This window comes from Ornithodoros turicata, unplaced genomic scaffold, assembly GCF_037126465.1.
Source record: "Ornithodoros turicata isolate Travis unplaced genomic scaffold, ASM3712646v1 Chromosome36, whole genome shotgun sequence".
NCBI lineage: Eukaryota > Metazoa > Arthropoda > Arachnida > Ixodida > Argasidae > Ornithodoros > Ornithodoros turicata.
This window is the reverse complement of record NW_026999366.1, coordinates 615,279-633,479: the sequence shown is the minus strand read 5'-3', so window position 1 is coordinate 633,479 and position 18,201 is coordinate 615,279. Positions and strand designations below refer to the sequence as shown.

The 18,201-nt window shown below is 46.4% G+C and overlaps 1 protein-coding gene across 1 annotated transcript; it reads left to right on the top strand.

Annotated features, from left to right (window-relative positions):
- The first annotated feature begins 11,851 nt into the window (after positions 1–11,851).
- LOC135373935 (uncharacterized) lies at positions 11,852–15,961 on the top strand. Its single transcript, XM_064606977.1, has one exon. It carries the CDS (start codon positions 11,852–11,854, stop codon positions 15,959–15,961), a length of 4,110 nt encoding a protein of 1,369 aa, XP_064463047.1.
- Positions 15,962–18,201: the final 2,240 nt, after the last annotated feature.

The window sequence follows — 18,201 nt, the reverse complement described above, 5'->3', positions numbered from 1 at the left end:
CTTGGTATATATGGAGTACCTTGCATTAGACGACACCCGCCTTGTGTTCGGGGAGATGAGTTACTGGCAAAGACATAGAAAGAATATGAACTTCTAACCCTTCACTTGAGCCACTGGAACACACGAGCAGCCATGCCAATGTGGTACTGATGTGTGGTACATGATATGTAGCACTAACGAAATGTCCGTTGACAGTAGAGCCTCAAGACTGATAGAAACGGACATAGTGTTGTCCTCGTTTTCGTTATCTCCATAGTCTCGGGCATATATGCTACCATGTATTCTAGCCTGGTTTGATACGAGGGTCCTGGCACTTCAGTCATTTACTTTACACCTGTTAATTCTATCCTGTCTCGTAAAAAGCTCCATGCGCTTCTTCACGTCCGGAAAGAAATCAGAGGCTGCAGTCACGCTTTAATTCAACGGCTTTTTGTATGCCTTTGAATGTAATCTTTTCCAGTTCCATGGAGTACAGTAAGGACTGCGTACCGAAAGTACTACAAAACAAAGGATGTGGCGATGAGATTGCAGCGGCTTTTGTTGCACAGAAGAAGAAGTCAATGGTGGTAACGTGTGGAACGTCGATCCGGAACTGTGAATTCAACAAGAGCAAGAGCACTGGGCACACAATATATCCCATGTGGACATTGACAACGTTCCTCTTTGTGAAGACCGGCTGGGCTTGGTCTCTAGTAGATTAACTACTTCGCATTCTAATAATTATTGTCAGTCGTATTTTTAATTTTCAATTATTTAGCGCGATTGACCACAATAAAGAAGATATTCTCATATTCATCATCAATGCGTAACTCGAAGGAATACATTTTGCATGTGGCTCAGCAAGATTATCTATCTGATAATCGCTCTTGGGGAACAAATCAGTCTCTTTATAATACCACCATCCTTCCTTATTCTTAGAATGTCACCAGTACGGCTGACCGTCTCCGTCTCCCCTGAGGGAATATCCGCACAGAAAAAGTGGGCGGGTACATCATGCCAGAGCCGTATATTAAAAGGGAGTCTGGCCATTGGGAGGAGTCACAAAAAGGGGCTCGACCTGTCAATCACAGTTTCGCTCCTCTGATTGGTTTGCTTTTTACCAAGGGGGTCGTCATGACACCATACTACCACCCAAAATGGCGACCAAAACAAACACAGCGAAGAGGGGATTTCGTGACAAAACGTTTTCACAGATTACCCTGATTTTACGCTGCAAATGTACATCCTAATATAAGTTTCTCGGAAATCAGTTTCATCTTATGCTCATCCATCGATATCTAACTGAAAATAATACGTTTTTTCGACGTGTTAGGCCTAGTGAACACGGCGATCACAACAAAACCATAACAAAAACGGCGCTGTGCCGTACAATCTTATTTATTCTATATTTAATTGCTCGATTTCATGGATATAGACACTCTTGCCTTTTATATTCAAACTATTCATGTAGATTTGTTTAAAAAAACATACCGACGACAGAGTCTGTCTCAGCAGGTGGTTCTGCCGGCAGTGATACAACGACGGAAGCAGACGTTCCGTCGCAGTTCCCGATGTGTCTTACGCTCCCTAGGTAGCGCACATCAAATTTGCACCAAAAATCCACTAGTTTTGCAGATGGCGTGAATATACATTTCAATCCCATCCAATCCACTTGCCACCCAAAATGGCGCTGCCCATGTTAGATACGGGGACAAATAGTGAGGATAGGTTAATTGATGGCGCCCCATATTTCAGAACTCTATTGGTCCGAAAGCTGAAAAAGTGGGTGGAGCTTCAGGTATTGGCATGATCCATTAATGGCCAGACTCCCTTTTAATATACGGCTCTGCATCGTGCATGGTCGTGACGTGCCCTTCCGACAGTGCATCCGACAATCCTACGATTCGCGGTAAGCGTGCAAAGCCGGACAAGGCACTGCCAGAGTTGGCCACCTAGTGTGAGAGCGTCAGCTATCCCTGTACGAGTACTCAAAACGGCGAACTTGCTCGCTATACGCGGGTCCATCCTCCATAGGGATTATATATATTTCAATGGGAAAGTAAGAACGATCATTCTACGGGGTATATTGTTGGGCAGATGACCGTTGTGTGCAGCACAGACAGAGGATGCAACTTTGCTATCTCTGTATTTTATTCACTTTCATTGTAGCGCTTATAATATGAGATGTTCGATGTGTGATATTAGCGTTCAAAATAAATGCTAACGTGATCTTGGGTAAGGAAGCCATCACTGTTAACGACCCAGCACGCAAATATCGTAGTCGTTTTGTCTTCGCTACCACATGGAAAGGAAAAAGAACTAGGACAGCACTGTCACGAATGTGTTTGCATCCTGGCAAATGACGCAACTTCCATATCAACTGAATCTGCATTAAATGTTCTGAGAAATATTTTCATGATGCATTAGAGGTCGAGGCACAAAACACGTAGGCAGCTGCTCCACGATAAGTGCTGAAAAAAAAAAGGCTTTATTCTTTACATGCTCTCGTGCAGCACAGTGGTTCGCAACAACTTGGGGAGGGAAGTTTCGTCGCCATGTGCGGTAGTCTACCCCGTTGCTAGTTATGTTTTTCTGTGTTGTGCTGACGTGCGTCATTTTAGTGACGAGAGTTCATGAAACACTCACTGCAATGCGTCCGTTCCAGGAACGAACACATCGGCCAATGCGTAGTTCGGGGTTCACAAGTACGAACTTTGGTTTGCTGGGAGTAAAGACCTGTAGATGCCAACGAGATGCAAATGTTGTAATTAGGCTCCCCCACGGTAATAGGGCCATCGTCGGGGAGTAATCAGAGTCATAGCACTAATTGGCCCTCAAGAGTGCACTGTCATCCCAGGGACATCCGAAGAGCGTCATGCATGGACACAGATAACATCCCCAGGAGCGACAAACCAGATTGGTTTTGCTTATTAGTTGCTTACTGCTTATAATTGATAATTGCTTATTACGCGTCCTTCCATAAATTCGATTGTCCTGTATGCCTGCGACACAAAAGGAAGGGTGACCTGTCAATGTTTCTTTTCATTATGCGAAGAAAAAGAAAAACAGGGTTGAGACATTGTGGTAAGATCGAAGAAAAGATGCTCCCGGGAACAGCACCGGAAGCGGTACTGCCCCGACGACCTTCCCAAGCATCACGCCAATATTGGTCCAATATTAGACCCATATGGGTTGCCAAGATTGCCAATATTGGCCCAATGTGGGCTGCCAATATTGGATCAATATGGGGACTGCAACCAGGCTCCATATTGGACCAATATGGGCTGCCCATATTGGCAAGCCCATTTTGCGCCAATATTGCCAATATTTCTGTGATCACACCAACGGGGAGTCCGTGCACTAATAAAGCATTATCCTGTATAATATTCACCAGTGATAATACTTTTCTCAGATTTTTGCTTTTTTATTTGTGCGGATCTAATTGATCCACGTTGCACATGATTGCGAAGAAAAAACACGGCATCGCCCAAAAAGAACGGAAAAACTACGGCCACAAGCAGTCCCACGGAACTGCCAATGCCAAAGATCCCCCAGAAGCCATCTCAGCCATCAAGCCTCAGAGATCGCAATATTCTGTGAACTACAAATTTCCAACCCGCTCCGAGACTACAAAGGAGCGAAACACTTTCGTGACGTTGACGGACATACGCCACAGCAATTCACACTGCCTGGCAGACCTATAATATCAGGCATTCACACACCAACAGAAAAGATTTCCCTTCTGATAGACGATTGTATAAAACATGTACCTCCGCTACTTCCTTCATACGTCAAAGACACAAATGATTTTCTCCTTAAAATTAATTCTATCAACAACCAGTTCTCAGACCTGACCAATATGACACTGGTAACCATGGACGTAAAATCATTGTATACCAACATCCCCCACGATGAGGGCCTGAACGCAGTGGAATCCTTTCCCCTTTCTTTTCCCTCCGACATCCTCCGCACTTCTGCGGTGATCCCACTGCTTGAATTGGTCCTAAAGTATAAGAACTTTGAGTTTAATGGCAGACATTTTGTCCAAGTACATGGCGCAGCGATGGGATCCCGCGTGTCACCTAACTATGCAAACCTCTTCATGGGTCAATTTGAAAAGAGGGCCCTTGAATCCTTCCCCGTACAGCCGCTCATTTTCCTTAGATACATCGACGACATTTTTGTTGTGTGGCCAGGTGACAACTCTTCCGTGTTGTTTTTCTTTGAACACTTCAACTCCTTGCATAGCAGTATCCAATTCACCTGCAACTATTCCAATGTTTCAATCAATTTTCTTGATGTCACTGTCTCCATTCGGTCTGGAAAACTAGTCACCGACCTTTATAAGAAACCAACCGATAGACGCCAGTATCTTCATTTTAATAGTTATCACCCCAATGTCAAGAAAAGAAATATTCCTTTTGGGCAATTCACACGATTCAAGCGCATATGTTCCAATACCGACGATTTCCACAGACGCGCTCACGAAATGTCTGCTGATTTCAGGAAGCGTAACTATCCCAGCAATCTAATTGAAAATGCTTCCACCAAATCATGCTCGCTGGACAGAGATTCACTTCTTTTCAGTCAACCTAACGAGGAACACAGAAATATTACCTTCGTGACCACCTACAACAAAGCCCTTCGTAACACGAAAACAAACTATTTTTCAGCGCCATCTTAACATTCTACACAGTGACGAAAAATTGAAAGAACTATTTCCTACTGCCCCCATTGTCACATTCCGCAGGTCAAGGAATATCCGGAATATCCTTACTTCTTCGCGTTTGCGCCGTACTACAACACCTGGTTCGGGTCCCTGCAATGGCACACGCTGCCAAATTTGTAATCTTATTTCTACCTGCACCTCGGTCTCCACTACCATAAACAACTACACCTTTCAAATTAAACAATCTTTGCACTGTAACTCCTTTAACATTTGTTATCTAATAACATGTATGAAATGCAATGTTCAGTACATTGGTGAAACCTCCAACACCATGCGTCAGAGGTTTTACGGTCATAAATCCAACATTGTGAATAATCGCCCCACTCCCCGTTGCTATACATTTTAATCTTCCCGGGCACGACATGGATACACACCTGTCTATTGCAATTCTGGAATCTGGCTACACCACCGATTGCAAACGCCAAAATCGCGAGTCCTTCTTCATTTCTAAATTTTCTTCTTTAAAACCACGGGGACTAAACCTTCATGGCGGTCCTCTGCTGTTGTTCAACCCATCATCCAGCTAAGCTACTTCATTCACCTTCTGTTCTTAGCATTCTTAGCTCCATTTTCCCTTCAGCCCATAAGGTCACCCGGACCTTCCCACGCAGTTCAACAAAAGCTGTGTTCTCCTCGTACGCGGCTAGACATCCACCTGTGCCCCCGTTTTGTCACCACCAAATCTTTTGAACCCCAATTCTCCGAATGTCTCATTTACCCGTACACTTTCTCTTTCCTGATTCTTATGTGACGGTTGCTCACGTGATGCATTGTATTACTGTCTGGTTGTTTACTTAGTTCTGGAAACCTGTTTTATTGTATCTGTTCTCCTGGTATATATACTTGTGTCGCACTTAGTTGTGTAACCTGAAGAAGTGCAGTCTCTTGCACGAAAGTTCTTGTTCAAATAAATCTTAGTTGCTCCTAACCGTTTTTCATGTAACGTGTGTGATTCCCTCTTCGTGGGCTCCTTGACAGTGTTTCTCTTTCTTTTTCCTTTTTTTGCCCTTTTCGACGTATGTTGCAGCAACTTGAAATCACCCAATTTTACAGAAGAGCCATCCCTTCCTATCAAACATTGTGTTTTTTACTTGACCTGCCGCAATTCCGTTATCATTACAGCAACCAGCGACATTTTAGCCCTATAAAACGTTCGTTCGAGCTGTCGCGCATGCGCATTAGCTGTAGGACGCGTGATTTCGCTCAAACAACCCGCTCGATCTCAGTCGGCGCGACCGATTGGCATTGGCATCGCGAAGGAAGGTGGCGGCTATTTCCAGGACGTGGAATGTTGAGTTGTCGAATTCTAGCGAACCTTACATTCGGATGGCCAAGTACGTTGACTGTTTCGAACAATGTGTACCATCTGCGGGAAGTTGCTGGATGAAACGATGTCCTGAATTGGGTATTTCACACTGTTCAACGTTCAATCTTGCCGTGCTGCTTGGGCATTTGTGCAACACGGGTACGTACCATTTTCTGTGTTTTAGGCAATGGGGTGTACGCGGGCAATATGAGGCCCATATAGCCAGGATTTTCCCAATATTGGCTCAAAGTGGGCAATATTGGGGCCCATGGGGCAAAGTGGGGCCCATATTGCCCATTTTCAGCCAATATGGGGAAAATCTTGGCCATACGGGTCCCATATTGGACCGGTATCGCCAATGACCAGCCAATATGGGCCCAATACTGTGTGCAGCTTGGGTTGTTACCGGTTCAGGTAACACAAGTCAAAAGCAGTGCGACAGAGTCCATGATTCATCCTTTCCACGATAAATGCTCCATGTGTCATAGGCAGTCCTCCTTTTTGGAGGCAGAGAGTTTTACTCTGGAGCGTCCCGTTATTTCAGAACAAAATGTCAATCATGTCCTAGGAGCTGTCCGAAAAACATACGGTGAAATTAACGGTGAAGGTGGAAGCCACTGAAAGAGTTCGCCAGCTGTAGGACTCCTCAACTTGGCACTTTCTCAGGCACTTGGGGCTTTGTATGTGTTTGTCCTTTCTATGTGTTGCGGCCTCAGAACATCACTTATCCGATGTTCAACAGTGGCCGCTTGCGTGGATCCCGTCGTATGACAGTGTGTAGAGTGAGAAAAATATAAGAGTGAAAGGGGGATCAGTGAGAGAGGATGATTGATTTGTCCCTTCAGATGACGCGCCCTTGGTAGTCGCTACGGAGATGTGTTAGCTTTGCTCAATTGGCAGAGCCCTGGAAGATGTGGGTTCGAATCCTACATCTGGCAAACTTCTTCAATGACTTCCATCTTTCATCTTTAAAACAAATATGTTTAGGGATTCTGCCTGGGCAGCTAAACTAAACAAAGTAATATTTTTCGTCCCGCTACCTGCACACACGTGAATGACTATCTACCTGAATGACTGAAAAACATGTCATCCAGGGAACGTTTACAAGCGACAGCGACTTCCCAGTCATCGTCCTTGCTTTCACTTCTCCATTCTCCATTTCTCCATTCAGACTAAACATCAGTCACGGGGGAGATGCACTGCGAAGGGACCATTTAAGCGCAGGAGACACAGGGGATGGGAAGTGCTAGCGACAAGTGATACGTCACGGATAGCTCCAGTTGAATCTGCCTGTTTTGGCGGAGTAGTCTGGGTTGCTACTTGCAGCGACTTTGGCTGGAGGCCGCTCCAAAGCTCAGATTGGAAGATTTCAGCACTGTTCTTAATCTGGCAATACGACACGCTTGCTCTCGGCGGCCCAGCAGAAACTTGCTCAGGACTTGCAGATAGTTGATTGGTGAATTTTAGGCAACTATTCATCGTGTTGTTACATACTCTCTTCGAAAGGATGACAGCATGGGCGTATAACTCAAATGCAGAAACGATATCTGCGTTGTTCTTATAGCGTTTAGGAAAAAAAATGTTGTAACTCATCCAATAGGCATCCTCCATAACTAAACGGGACTTACTTACTTACTAAATGGGTTTTTCTTGATATTTTTTTGGATTCCCAACGTAAACGGCATTGCAAAAGGAGACAACCACTCGCTTGTATGCCTTTGGATAAATTTAATACTTGCCCCTGTTTCAGCAACGCACAGATATCATTATATTAACTTTACACTGCGGGAACTAGAATGATCCTTTTCTCTGTGGGGTACACATTGTCCCAGCCTGAACAACGCGCTCAAAGCGGCGGAAAATTGAGCGTCCCATTTAGTTGTGCATTACGGCGCTTAAACGGAATTCATACAAGTTTATGTTTACTTGCAGGTTCCTCGTCTACTCAAAGATGCCTTTAAGCTTCTCGAGTCAGGTCAAGTCCTGCAGTCAAGCCCTGCAGTCAAGTCCTGCAGTCATTCGAGCATTCTCTCGAACTATTACTTGCATCCAGCCTGATGTATCCGTTACGGACCCACGTCTTTGACAGCCAAGCGTCAAGCATGTAACCCGGCAATTGGAGTGGACTTGTGTTGTTGTTTTCTGTTTTCGACATTGCGCTACGACTCTGTACAACGATAGAACCAAAAGGAAGATTTACTCCGTTCTGGCATTTGCAATTACATTTTGCCATGCGTCTGCCACTTGTAAAAATATCTTTTTTTTTTCTTTCCCGCTTAATAGATAATTTACTTGGACGTCAGGAACCATGAATGACGTACGGGATTTTCCACGTAGAAGGGTGTAATGAACAGTCCATCTTCTAATAATTCCCACGAAAATAAAGGTCAGAGAAAACTAACGTTCTGATTGCTGCGTGACTTCGTGCATAACGACAGGAGAAGTCCCACGAAATATGAAACTCATTGTTCGCTACATAGAAGCTTACCAGCGGAATAGTAGATACGAAAGCAGAAAAATAGGCGATGTCAAGTTGCCGGTTTTGAGTAACTCAAAGAGTGATATTAAACGGTAGGAGGAACTTGTTTATTTACACATGGTAACGATACTTTCGTGCACAAGACAGCACTTCTTCAGGTTACAAAAATATGAACATGGTACATGGTGATGGAAAGGATGCAAATATAGGTAGAAATGAAAAGAACATAATAGAAACCCAGGGGTCATGTTGCGCTATGATACCTATTATGTTATTTTGATTATTACCTGTATTTGCATCCTTTCCATCACCCTGTTACCGTCTCATGCCAAAACTCCCCCGTCAACTGTATATCTGTTCCTGTATCTTGTTCATATTTTTGTAACACGAAGAAGTGCGGTCTCGTGCCCAAAATTCCTGTTACCATGTGTAAGCAAAGAAGTTGCTCCTACCGTTTCATATCACTCAGCTGAATATGGTGAGAACGTAAGCGACCTTGTGTCATGATGAGAGACGCCGGTTCAGGAGAGCATTGGAAGAACGCTCGCAATCATGTCTCGAAGTGATTAAACCGAGATTGAAGACATTCTTGGAATTGGCAAATACCACTGATTATATCAAATTTAAGAAAAAAGTAAACGACACTAGACGTGTTTGCAATTCAAAATACAGATTGAGATGGCTTCTATGGATGGACGCAGAGAAACAGATACTCATGGAACGATGCGACAGCACCAGAGAACACGCGTTTCGCCGTGTCTGCGGCTCGTCAGCTCTGGGTAGCTGCGCATCGTTCGGAATTGGCAAACCAGGGGTCGCTCAGCGAGCGATGTGCACCTGGTAGGGTGACTGGCACGCAAAGAATCAGATACTCATGGAATGATGCGACAGCACCATAAGGCACGTGTTTCACGTCACCCTCCCAGGTGTATATCCCAGTGAAGCCATCCAGTCATTGGAGGCGGGGAGACAAGACTATCTTCAAGAGGAAAATGAGTGGCTCTGCGCTTTGCTGTCCATAACTGTTGTGTAGGTAAGTACGTAGCCGACCTAAACAACGAGAATCGACCGAGTCAGACCACAATGATGGACAACACAAATACGTGAGCCTCAGCGTCCAGGAATTCACGAACGCCCTTCCTCTTTTCCCGTAGTTGTCGGAATAAGTGTGTAGAGTTTGCTTTGCGAAAGACAGCGAACGGCTCACTCTTGGGAGAGAGATTCAGTTCGTTTTATGCAGTTATATGGTCTCAAACAGCCCCACATTTTCGCACTAGCACGTTCCCTGCATGGCGTACGAACTTCCGGCGGCGCAATACGGCGCATTTATGCTGTACAAATCGACCAAAAAATGGCGATAACCAAACGGTGCGCAATAAAATTGTAAGCAACGTGAACGTCGCTCCGTGTATTTCCAGTGGGACACGGCAGTGGAGCGCCGTTGAGTCGCCCTACTGCTAGGGGTGCCACCTGCACAGAAACAAAACGAGACCTGGCACGCCTAGCGCTGGCGAGACGCAACTGAGCCGTGACCGCCATATTTAATACCGCTAACAACTATTTCAATTGAGTGCTAGCAGTTGTGTTGCCGCTGTGTCTTCCTGTCCGTGTCTGGGTTTATTTCACTATGGCCTTGTTTGTTATTGCAAAAAAAGAAAGACCATAGAAAAACATGAAAAGAGTGACCTGGGAAGCCGCCTGTTCTAGTGCTCACATGGAGGCGATGCCATGAGGTAACATGTTCCATTCATGAACTGTACATAGTAGTACAAGTCACAATGGCAACCAATTATTCAGATTTTTCTAGAACTATGTTGTCTTTTGGAACTTTGATTGTGCAGCCTATTATTGGATCCTTATGTGATTCCCCACTTGAGATATTTTTAGTTTGCTGATCCTGTACAGTTCATTGTACTGCTGTTGTTGCTGCAGATTGCTGATTGTATTGCTGTACTGTGCTAAGGTACAAAAAGAATTGTCATATCTGCATTTGAATATACAAGGTGTCCCAGAAAACGTGTCATTGAATTATAATAAAAAAACTATGCCACCTAGAGTCATGCGGTCAATGGCATTTGTTCTTACTGAGTTTTTGCCACCTCCTTATGTGAATGTCGTGTAACGTAAGTTTAATTATGTAAATTTGTGCGAGCTTAAGTCAGAAATTTGCCTAGTAAAGGTCACTTTTTTACCCCACCAATGTGAAGAGCGTGTCTAATTTAGTCAAATTAATGACAATTGACAGGGATATTCAGGAGCTATCCCATCGGAAGAGATAGCCGAATATCATGCTTCACGGAGGTCGCACAGAATAGCACACGATGAATTTTTCAGCGCAGTCTTTGTCAGTCCGACGAAAGGAGGTTGGAAACCCAGCCCTCCCCAACGTCGCAGAAAGAGATAAAACAGGCATGGCTTATCACGTCCGACTTTCGCTGGGATAATGCTTTCCTTCTCCCAATTTTAGGAACTGTTACTTTTTCTACTCTCACTCTGTGGGCTGGCTTCGGAACCTCCTTTCGTCGCACTGAGAGCGATTGCGCTCAAAAAGTCATCGCGCGCTATGGTCCGGTGCTCCGAAAAGCAGGATATTCGGCTATTTTTTCCGATGGGATAGCTCGTGAATATCACTGCGAATTATCATGAATTTGAGAGAATTCGGCACGCTCTTCATATTGGTGGGGTAAAAAAGTGACATTTACTTGGCAAATTTCCAAATTCAGTTCGCAAATATTTACATAATTAAACTTGGAGTACATGACATTCACATTAGGAGGTGGCAAAAACCAAATAAGAACAAATGCTGTTGACCGTATGATTCTAGGTGGCGTAGTTTTTTATTATAATTCAATGACACGTTTTCTGGGACACCCTGTATAGGAATAGTTTGTGAATACATTCCTTGTTGACATTTATATTTGCACCAGATCCCAACATTGCTGACTGATCAAAAATGTAAAAAAAAAAGACATGTATTTGCTCTATATAAGTGTAGTCTCTTCTAGTGAGGTTGTTAGAACATTTTTTGCGTGTAACATTTTTGGGCTGAAGTTGTAAACGTGTTACAAAGGGAAGAAGACAACGATCGTGCGGGGAGCACGTGAACTGTTTTTTTGGTGTTTACTTTTGGCATTCTTGGTTCGGGTACCGTGAGACATGGTCGCAAATAAATGATGCTGCGATGGAATGCTTGAGTCCCTGTCTTTGAGCGAAGCTCCCCAACGAACGATTTCACATAACTTTTGGTGCCGAAACCCGGGATCTTCGAGGACTCAAGGTATTGAAGGACTCTGATCGACGAACACTGCTGAAACGGTAACGACGCAGCGAATCAACGGAATCGAACACGGCGGACGCCATGTCTCATCTACCGAAGAAACGTCAGGTGCTCCGGTCCCAAGTGACCCGAATCATCACCGAAGCCAACAGTCTACTGAGCGGGACTGGAGAAGCCACATTGGACGCTCTCGATGTGTTGATCGAACGGCTTCAAGCGTGTCACCAGCAACTTAACGACGTAGACGCTGAAATCGAACACAGCGAGATCGAACAGAGCGAAGAGGATTTTACGCGCACATATGAATACAACGACCGTGTGATTACCTGCATCGCCAGACTGAAATGCAAGAAGAATGGATCTGTACAAACTGGAATACAGACCACTTCTACGACGAGATCGACGGCAGTCAAGGTGAAACTCCCTAAATTGGAGTTATTGAAGTTCGACGGCAAGCAGCGAAATTGGCAGGCCTTTTGGGAACAATTTCAACGGCTGATCCATCAGAACGAAGATCTGACCCAGAGTGACAAGTTCAGTTACCTAAAGTCGGTATTAGTCGGCGAGGCAGCAGCTGCTATAGCAGGTCTGCACTTGTCAGCCGAGTGCTACAACGACGCAGTAGAGTTGTTGCAGCAACGTTATGGGACGGAAACTGCCATCATTCAGGATCACATGGAAGCACTTTTGAATATTCGTCCCGTACGATTGTCCGAAGACGTACGCGAGCTTCGTAAGCTCTATGACAGACTCCAAGCCCACATTCGCGGACTGAATGTCCTAGGTGTGAGTGAAGACTCTTACTGTTCACTGCTGTACCCTGTACTGCTACGCTCGTTACCGAGAGACATTGTGCTGCAATATCACAGAAAATCGGCAATGGCATCCATCCCGGTGGGAGTTCCATCTGATATTCAAGCTGGAGACAGCGCCGGAACGGCAAGAATTTCTGACCCTGCTGTGAGGCAATACCGGAAGAAGGTGTCAGACCTACTTCAACTGGTTAGAATTGAAGTAGAAAGCCGGGAGCAGGCAACATCTACCCAAAAAACCGACGACAAGGGACTGTACAAGACTTCTCACGACCGCAAACGCCAGCCAACAGCTTCAGTAGCCGCACTGCAGCACTTGGCTGGGAAGACACGCTGCACATTCTGTTCGTCACAACAGCATGAGACGGAGAATTGTGATTCTGACATTCCGTTAACGAAGAAAAAGGAGATTCTCAGAGCTGAGCGGAGGTGCTACCGATGCACTAAACTTAATCATCAATCCAGGGAGTGCAAGAGCAGGTTGCGTTGCAGGAAATGCACAGGCCGACATGCAGCTTCAATGTGCGATCCAAGCTACGCGTCGAAAAAAGGATCGAAAGAAATTGACGGGGATCAGGACTCTGTCGCAACGCCAACGACGTCCGTTAGCCTACATTCAGCTGCTGACAATTCAAGGAGGGCTACAGTTCTCCTTCAGACTGCGACGGCTATGCTGGCTGGAGAAATATCCACGACACTTGCCAGAATCATGTTTGATGGCGGGAGCCAGCGGTCCTTCATATCAAGGAGGATGGCGAAGAAACTGGGGTGCAAGTATTTGGAGACCGAGGAGCTTACGGTTGCAGTGTTTGGAGGCCACCTCACAGAACGGAGCTTCAGGAGAGTACGATTGTCAATGAGCAGTCGTAATGGAGAAAAGAGCTTCGAGATTGAAGCATTGGAAACCGACAGCATTTGCGAGCAGATTCTTCCGATGATTGACAAAGATATACAAAGCAAGCTGAACGACAAGAATCTGGAGCCAGCTGATGTTATTCAGACCGATTCCAAAGAGATCGCAGTGCTCATAGGATCCGACTATTATTGGGAAGTCGTCAGCGGGAAGGTGGAAGACCTCGGCAAGGGACTGAGGGCCATCGAAACGTCCTTCGGCTGGTGTGTTCAGGGTCCCATCCCGACAGGCGGAAATGTTGTACACTGTAACAAGACGGTAGTGCTGCGGACGGTGACGCAAGAGCGGCCACTGGAAGAGCTCGTGACAAAGTTGTGGGATTTGGACAGCCTGGGAATACGTGAGACAGAAAACGATGATACGAGGGATAACGACGTTGTAACGTCGTTCATGGAGACTGTGGTGAAGGTCGAAGATGGCTATCAAGTATGCCTACCGTGGAAAACGGAAGTGGATCTGGAGAGCAACGAGGCCGTCGCCCGAAAGCGACTTCATCAACTCCTGAGGAAGCTTACACGTGACCCACAGCTCATGAGCGAGTATGACAACGTCATACGGCAGCAGCTACGCAGCGGTATTGCGGAGGTGGCAAGCCCACATCAATCATCGCAGGGCAGGACGTACTACATGCCCCATCAGGCGGTAATCAGAGAAGGCGCCAGCACGACAAAGCTGCGGGTCGTATTTGATGCCTCGTCACACGATGCCAAGGCGAAGTCACTGAACGACAATTTGGAAAGTGGCCCCAACTTGAACTGTGACCTAGTGGCATTACTGCTGAACTTCAGGAAATATCGGGTGGCTATGGTCGCTGACATCGAGAAGGCCTTCTTACAGATTGGCGTCACCGACGCTGACAGAGATGCACTACGTTTTCTGTGGCTGAAGGAAGCTCCGACACACGATCAACCTTTGCCAGACATCGAAACGTACAGAATGACCAGGGTCCCTTTTGGAACCACGTCGAGCCCCTTTCTACTGGCAGCTACATTACAACACCACCTGCGGAGCCTGAAAGACGAATACCCCGTCACGTGTACGTTGCTCAGCGAGTCACTGTACGTTGACGACCTTCTGGTTGGAGCAGCAGATGAAGGAAGTGCCGAGAAACTTTACCGTGAGGCGAAGAGCATATTCCAAACTGCTTCTATGAAGTTGCGCAAATGGGCGTCCAATAGTCCGACCATGAGGAACTTGTTTGAGGAGGAAGCAACAGCAGCGATGCCACAGGGTCAAGTGGCGGGTGTACTGAAAGTTCTTGGATTATCTTGGAATCCCGCGACGGACAACCTGACATTCGCAGTGGACAGTGTCAGGCAGATCTCCGAGCAACGTAAAGATACGAAGCGTTTCGTACTACAGACAGCAGCAAGGCTGTATGATCCAATGGGATTGATTTCGCCATTTCTCGTAACCGCTAAACTCTGTTTTCAACGCACTTGGCGACTTAAACTTGGATGGGATGAAATTCTACCAGATGACATCGGACACCAATGGGCTGACTGGTGCGACGACCTAAGACATTTATCGCGGATACAAGTACCGCGATTTTACGAGTATGGCTTAAGTGACGTCGCCGACAGCAGAGTGCTGCACGTCTTTGCGGATGCAAGCACCGCAGCCTACGGCGCGGTAGTGTACCTGTGCGTAAGGGACTTAACAGGAAGGACGACGACGACACTGGTTCTGGCGAAGTCAAGAATCGCTCCACTAAAACAACTGACGCTGCCCCGTCTAGAGTTGATGGCGAGCCTCGTGGCATCACGCCTATTTCAGTACATCGGCGGAAACCTCAAGCTTGACGTTAGCGGCGTGCATTTCTGGACCGACAGTATGATCACACTCCATTGGATCCAGGGCGATGCAGCAAGATGGAAACCATTCGTAAGGAACCGAGTGACCGAAATTCAAAAGAACAGCGATTCGCATCCTTGGCACTACTGTCCGAGCAAAGAGAATCCCGCTGACTTAATGACAAGAGGAATATCAGCTCAACGACTGATCGAGAGTCAGTTGTGGTGGAAGGGACCACCGTGGATCGTCAGCGACGAGAGCTCGTGGCCAGGAAGGCCCCCAACGACACGGTTTGCGTCCGAAGAACTTGAAGAAATGAAATCCCAGGTGTTAACCACAGTTACCTCAACGAAACTATCATTAGACGAAATTTGGACAAGTCGACAAAGGGGTCTTGCCCACTTTTGGAAAAGATGGCACAAGGAATACTTGGCCGAACTGCAGTCATCTCGTTCGTCGAGAGTTTTCAAGTCATCAGCGCTCAAACCTGGCGACATAGTCATCTTGCACGATGAGAAACAACCACGGCCGCTCTGGAAGTTGTGCAGGATTGTGGACGTATTCTGCGGCAGGGATGGGAAAGTCAGGGCTTGCACCGTACGCCTACCTGATGGGACTTTGCGAAGAAGACCGGTGCAACTGCTGTATCCGCTAGAACTGGCCAACGGTTAAAAATGCGCGCTAGCCCATTTTGGGGGGGAGTGTGTTAAAACATTTTTTGCGTGTAACATTTTTGGGCTGAAGTTGTAAACGTGTTACAAAGGGAAGAAGACAACGATCGTGCGGGGAGCACGTGAACTGTTTTTTTGGTGTTTACTTTTGGCATTCTTGGTTCGGGTACCGTGAGACATGGTCGCAAATAAATGATGCTGCGATGGAATGCTTGAGTCCCTGTCTTTGAGCGAAGCTCCCCAACGAACGATTTCACAGAGGTATTCTCTTTTCACAACACATAAGTTGCGAGACAAGGGGTTGTGGTATAGTCTAGCTTTGTTTTTGCCACTTCACGTACATTCACTCATATTCGTCCGCACACTACGAAGGTACAGCATGTGCATAAAGAATTGTTTCGCATGCAGCCTCATATATGACTCAGAAGAATACATCGCTACACATTAGACGTCCAAGCATATATAATTGTACCTCATGTGCGACGGTTATTCTAAAGCATGACTTCCAAGAAGACTCTAGTTACACAGGCCCTATAAGACTGGTCTTTGCGAATCGCTTGGTAACGTGTCTCTAACTGGAAAGGTAAGAGGCAGTCGTGAACGCTGCAGACATGGTTGCACCTTACAAATTGCTTATCATGTCTGCAAGATAAATATTAAATACGAAGTGATTTGTGCAGTAACTCCTGAGTACGGAGTTAATTCAGAGGCTGACCAGTGATGTCACCCATGACGACAGTCACATCAATTGATTCGAACACTTTTACACACCATGGGCTGAGTTGAGTTCAAATAGCACTCTACAGAAGGATAAGGTGGACCCACTGATTTGATTTCTAGGACCTATGCTATGTCTTAACTCTTCAGATCCTTGAAGTAACATTTCTATGTGGCAATATCTGATCTGGTATTTCTGTTACGTCTGGATGTTGTGCAACCACATGGCTTCTGGAGCTTTCATGTGCATGTTTTGTGCTCCGTTCATTAAAAATGCAGCAGCATGACGCAGCATGAAACGGGAGTGTGTGATTCAAGAAAGCTTCTGGAAAGTGCACAGAATCCCACAAGAAGTTCAAAACGTGATTGGTATTTTGCTTACGTCGCTCGTCGCTCCATGACATCTTCGATGGTGTTACACATTGATAAATCGTACGTAAAACTTGTCAGACAGCATTATGAGGTTTCTGAAATACATAGCGTGCTCGTTTCCTGCAAAAGTAAAACGTTGTCGGCACATTCTTGCTAAAACGGCTGTCGAAACGTCAGTCTGTTTCCTAAAATAATTGACCCTACACTGTGCAACAGCTGTAAAGGGGCTAACGCAGACGCAACTTGATACAGATTGTTTGAGCTCACAAAACACAAACAACGAGTTCCAATCACAACACCGCACAGGGATTCGTTCACGAAGGAGTTCGCAGCTGCTGCAATGTCATGTGCAGTGTTTTCTCATCCGCCATCTTCAAGCACAGATACGTGAAACTGTAGTGTACAGAAGGACCTGCAGACAAGGATGAATGCGACGTGTTTAATGTGGCAGCATTAGGCGAGCTGTCGAATCTCCCTTAGGGAATACCATCTGCTGGCAGAGTGGAAAGCGTAGGTACAGAGCTTGTGATGGTCGGTTAGGATGGAGAAATCGCGACCTTCCAGGAAGAAACGGAAATGCCTGACCGCGAGGTATGCGGCCAGCGACTCTCGGCCAAAAGTACTGTAGCGCTTCTCGGTAGGTTTGTGGGCTTTGGAGAAGAAGGCTATGGGGGGCCATGCTGTGCCAATCTGCTGCTGGAACACGGCGCCGACGGCTATACCAGAGGCGTCAACCATGAGTGTCGTCGGCGCGCCGTGCCAGGGATGGCAAAGCAGAGAGCAAGCGGCGAGACCGGCCTTGATCTTGAGGAAACTTGATTCGGCATAGGAATTCCGCAGCAACTTCTGTGCAGCTCGGCTCGACTGGGTGAGAAGGGCTTCAAGGGGGGCGGAGGGTTTCCGCGCAGTCCGGAATGCAGCGCCGGTAGAAATTGATGAGGCCGAGGAAGCGCCGAAGTTGCCGAATAGATGCCGGCGTCGACTGGGGTAGCGGGACGCCGAGCGCGGACGATCACGTCGGCGACGCCTGGGTGAAATGAAAACGCGGTGACAGGACAGACGCTACCATGGCGGAGAGGCGTCCATAATCTTCGCGCAGTTGGGCTATGGAATCGCCGGTCGGAAAAGTTAGCCGGACTTGGGCGGAAGGTG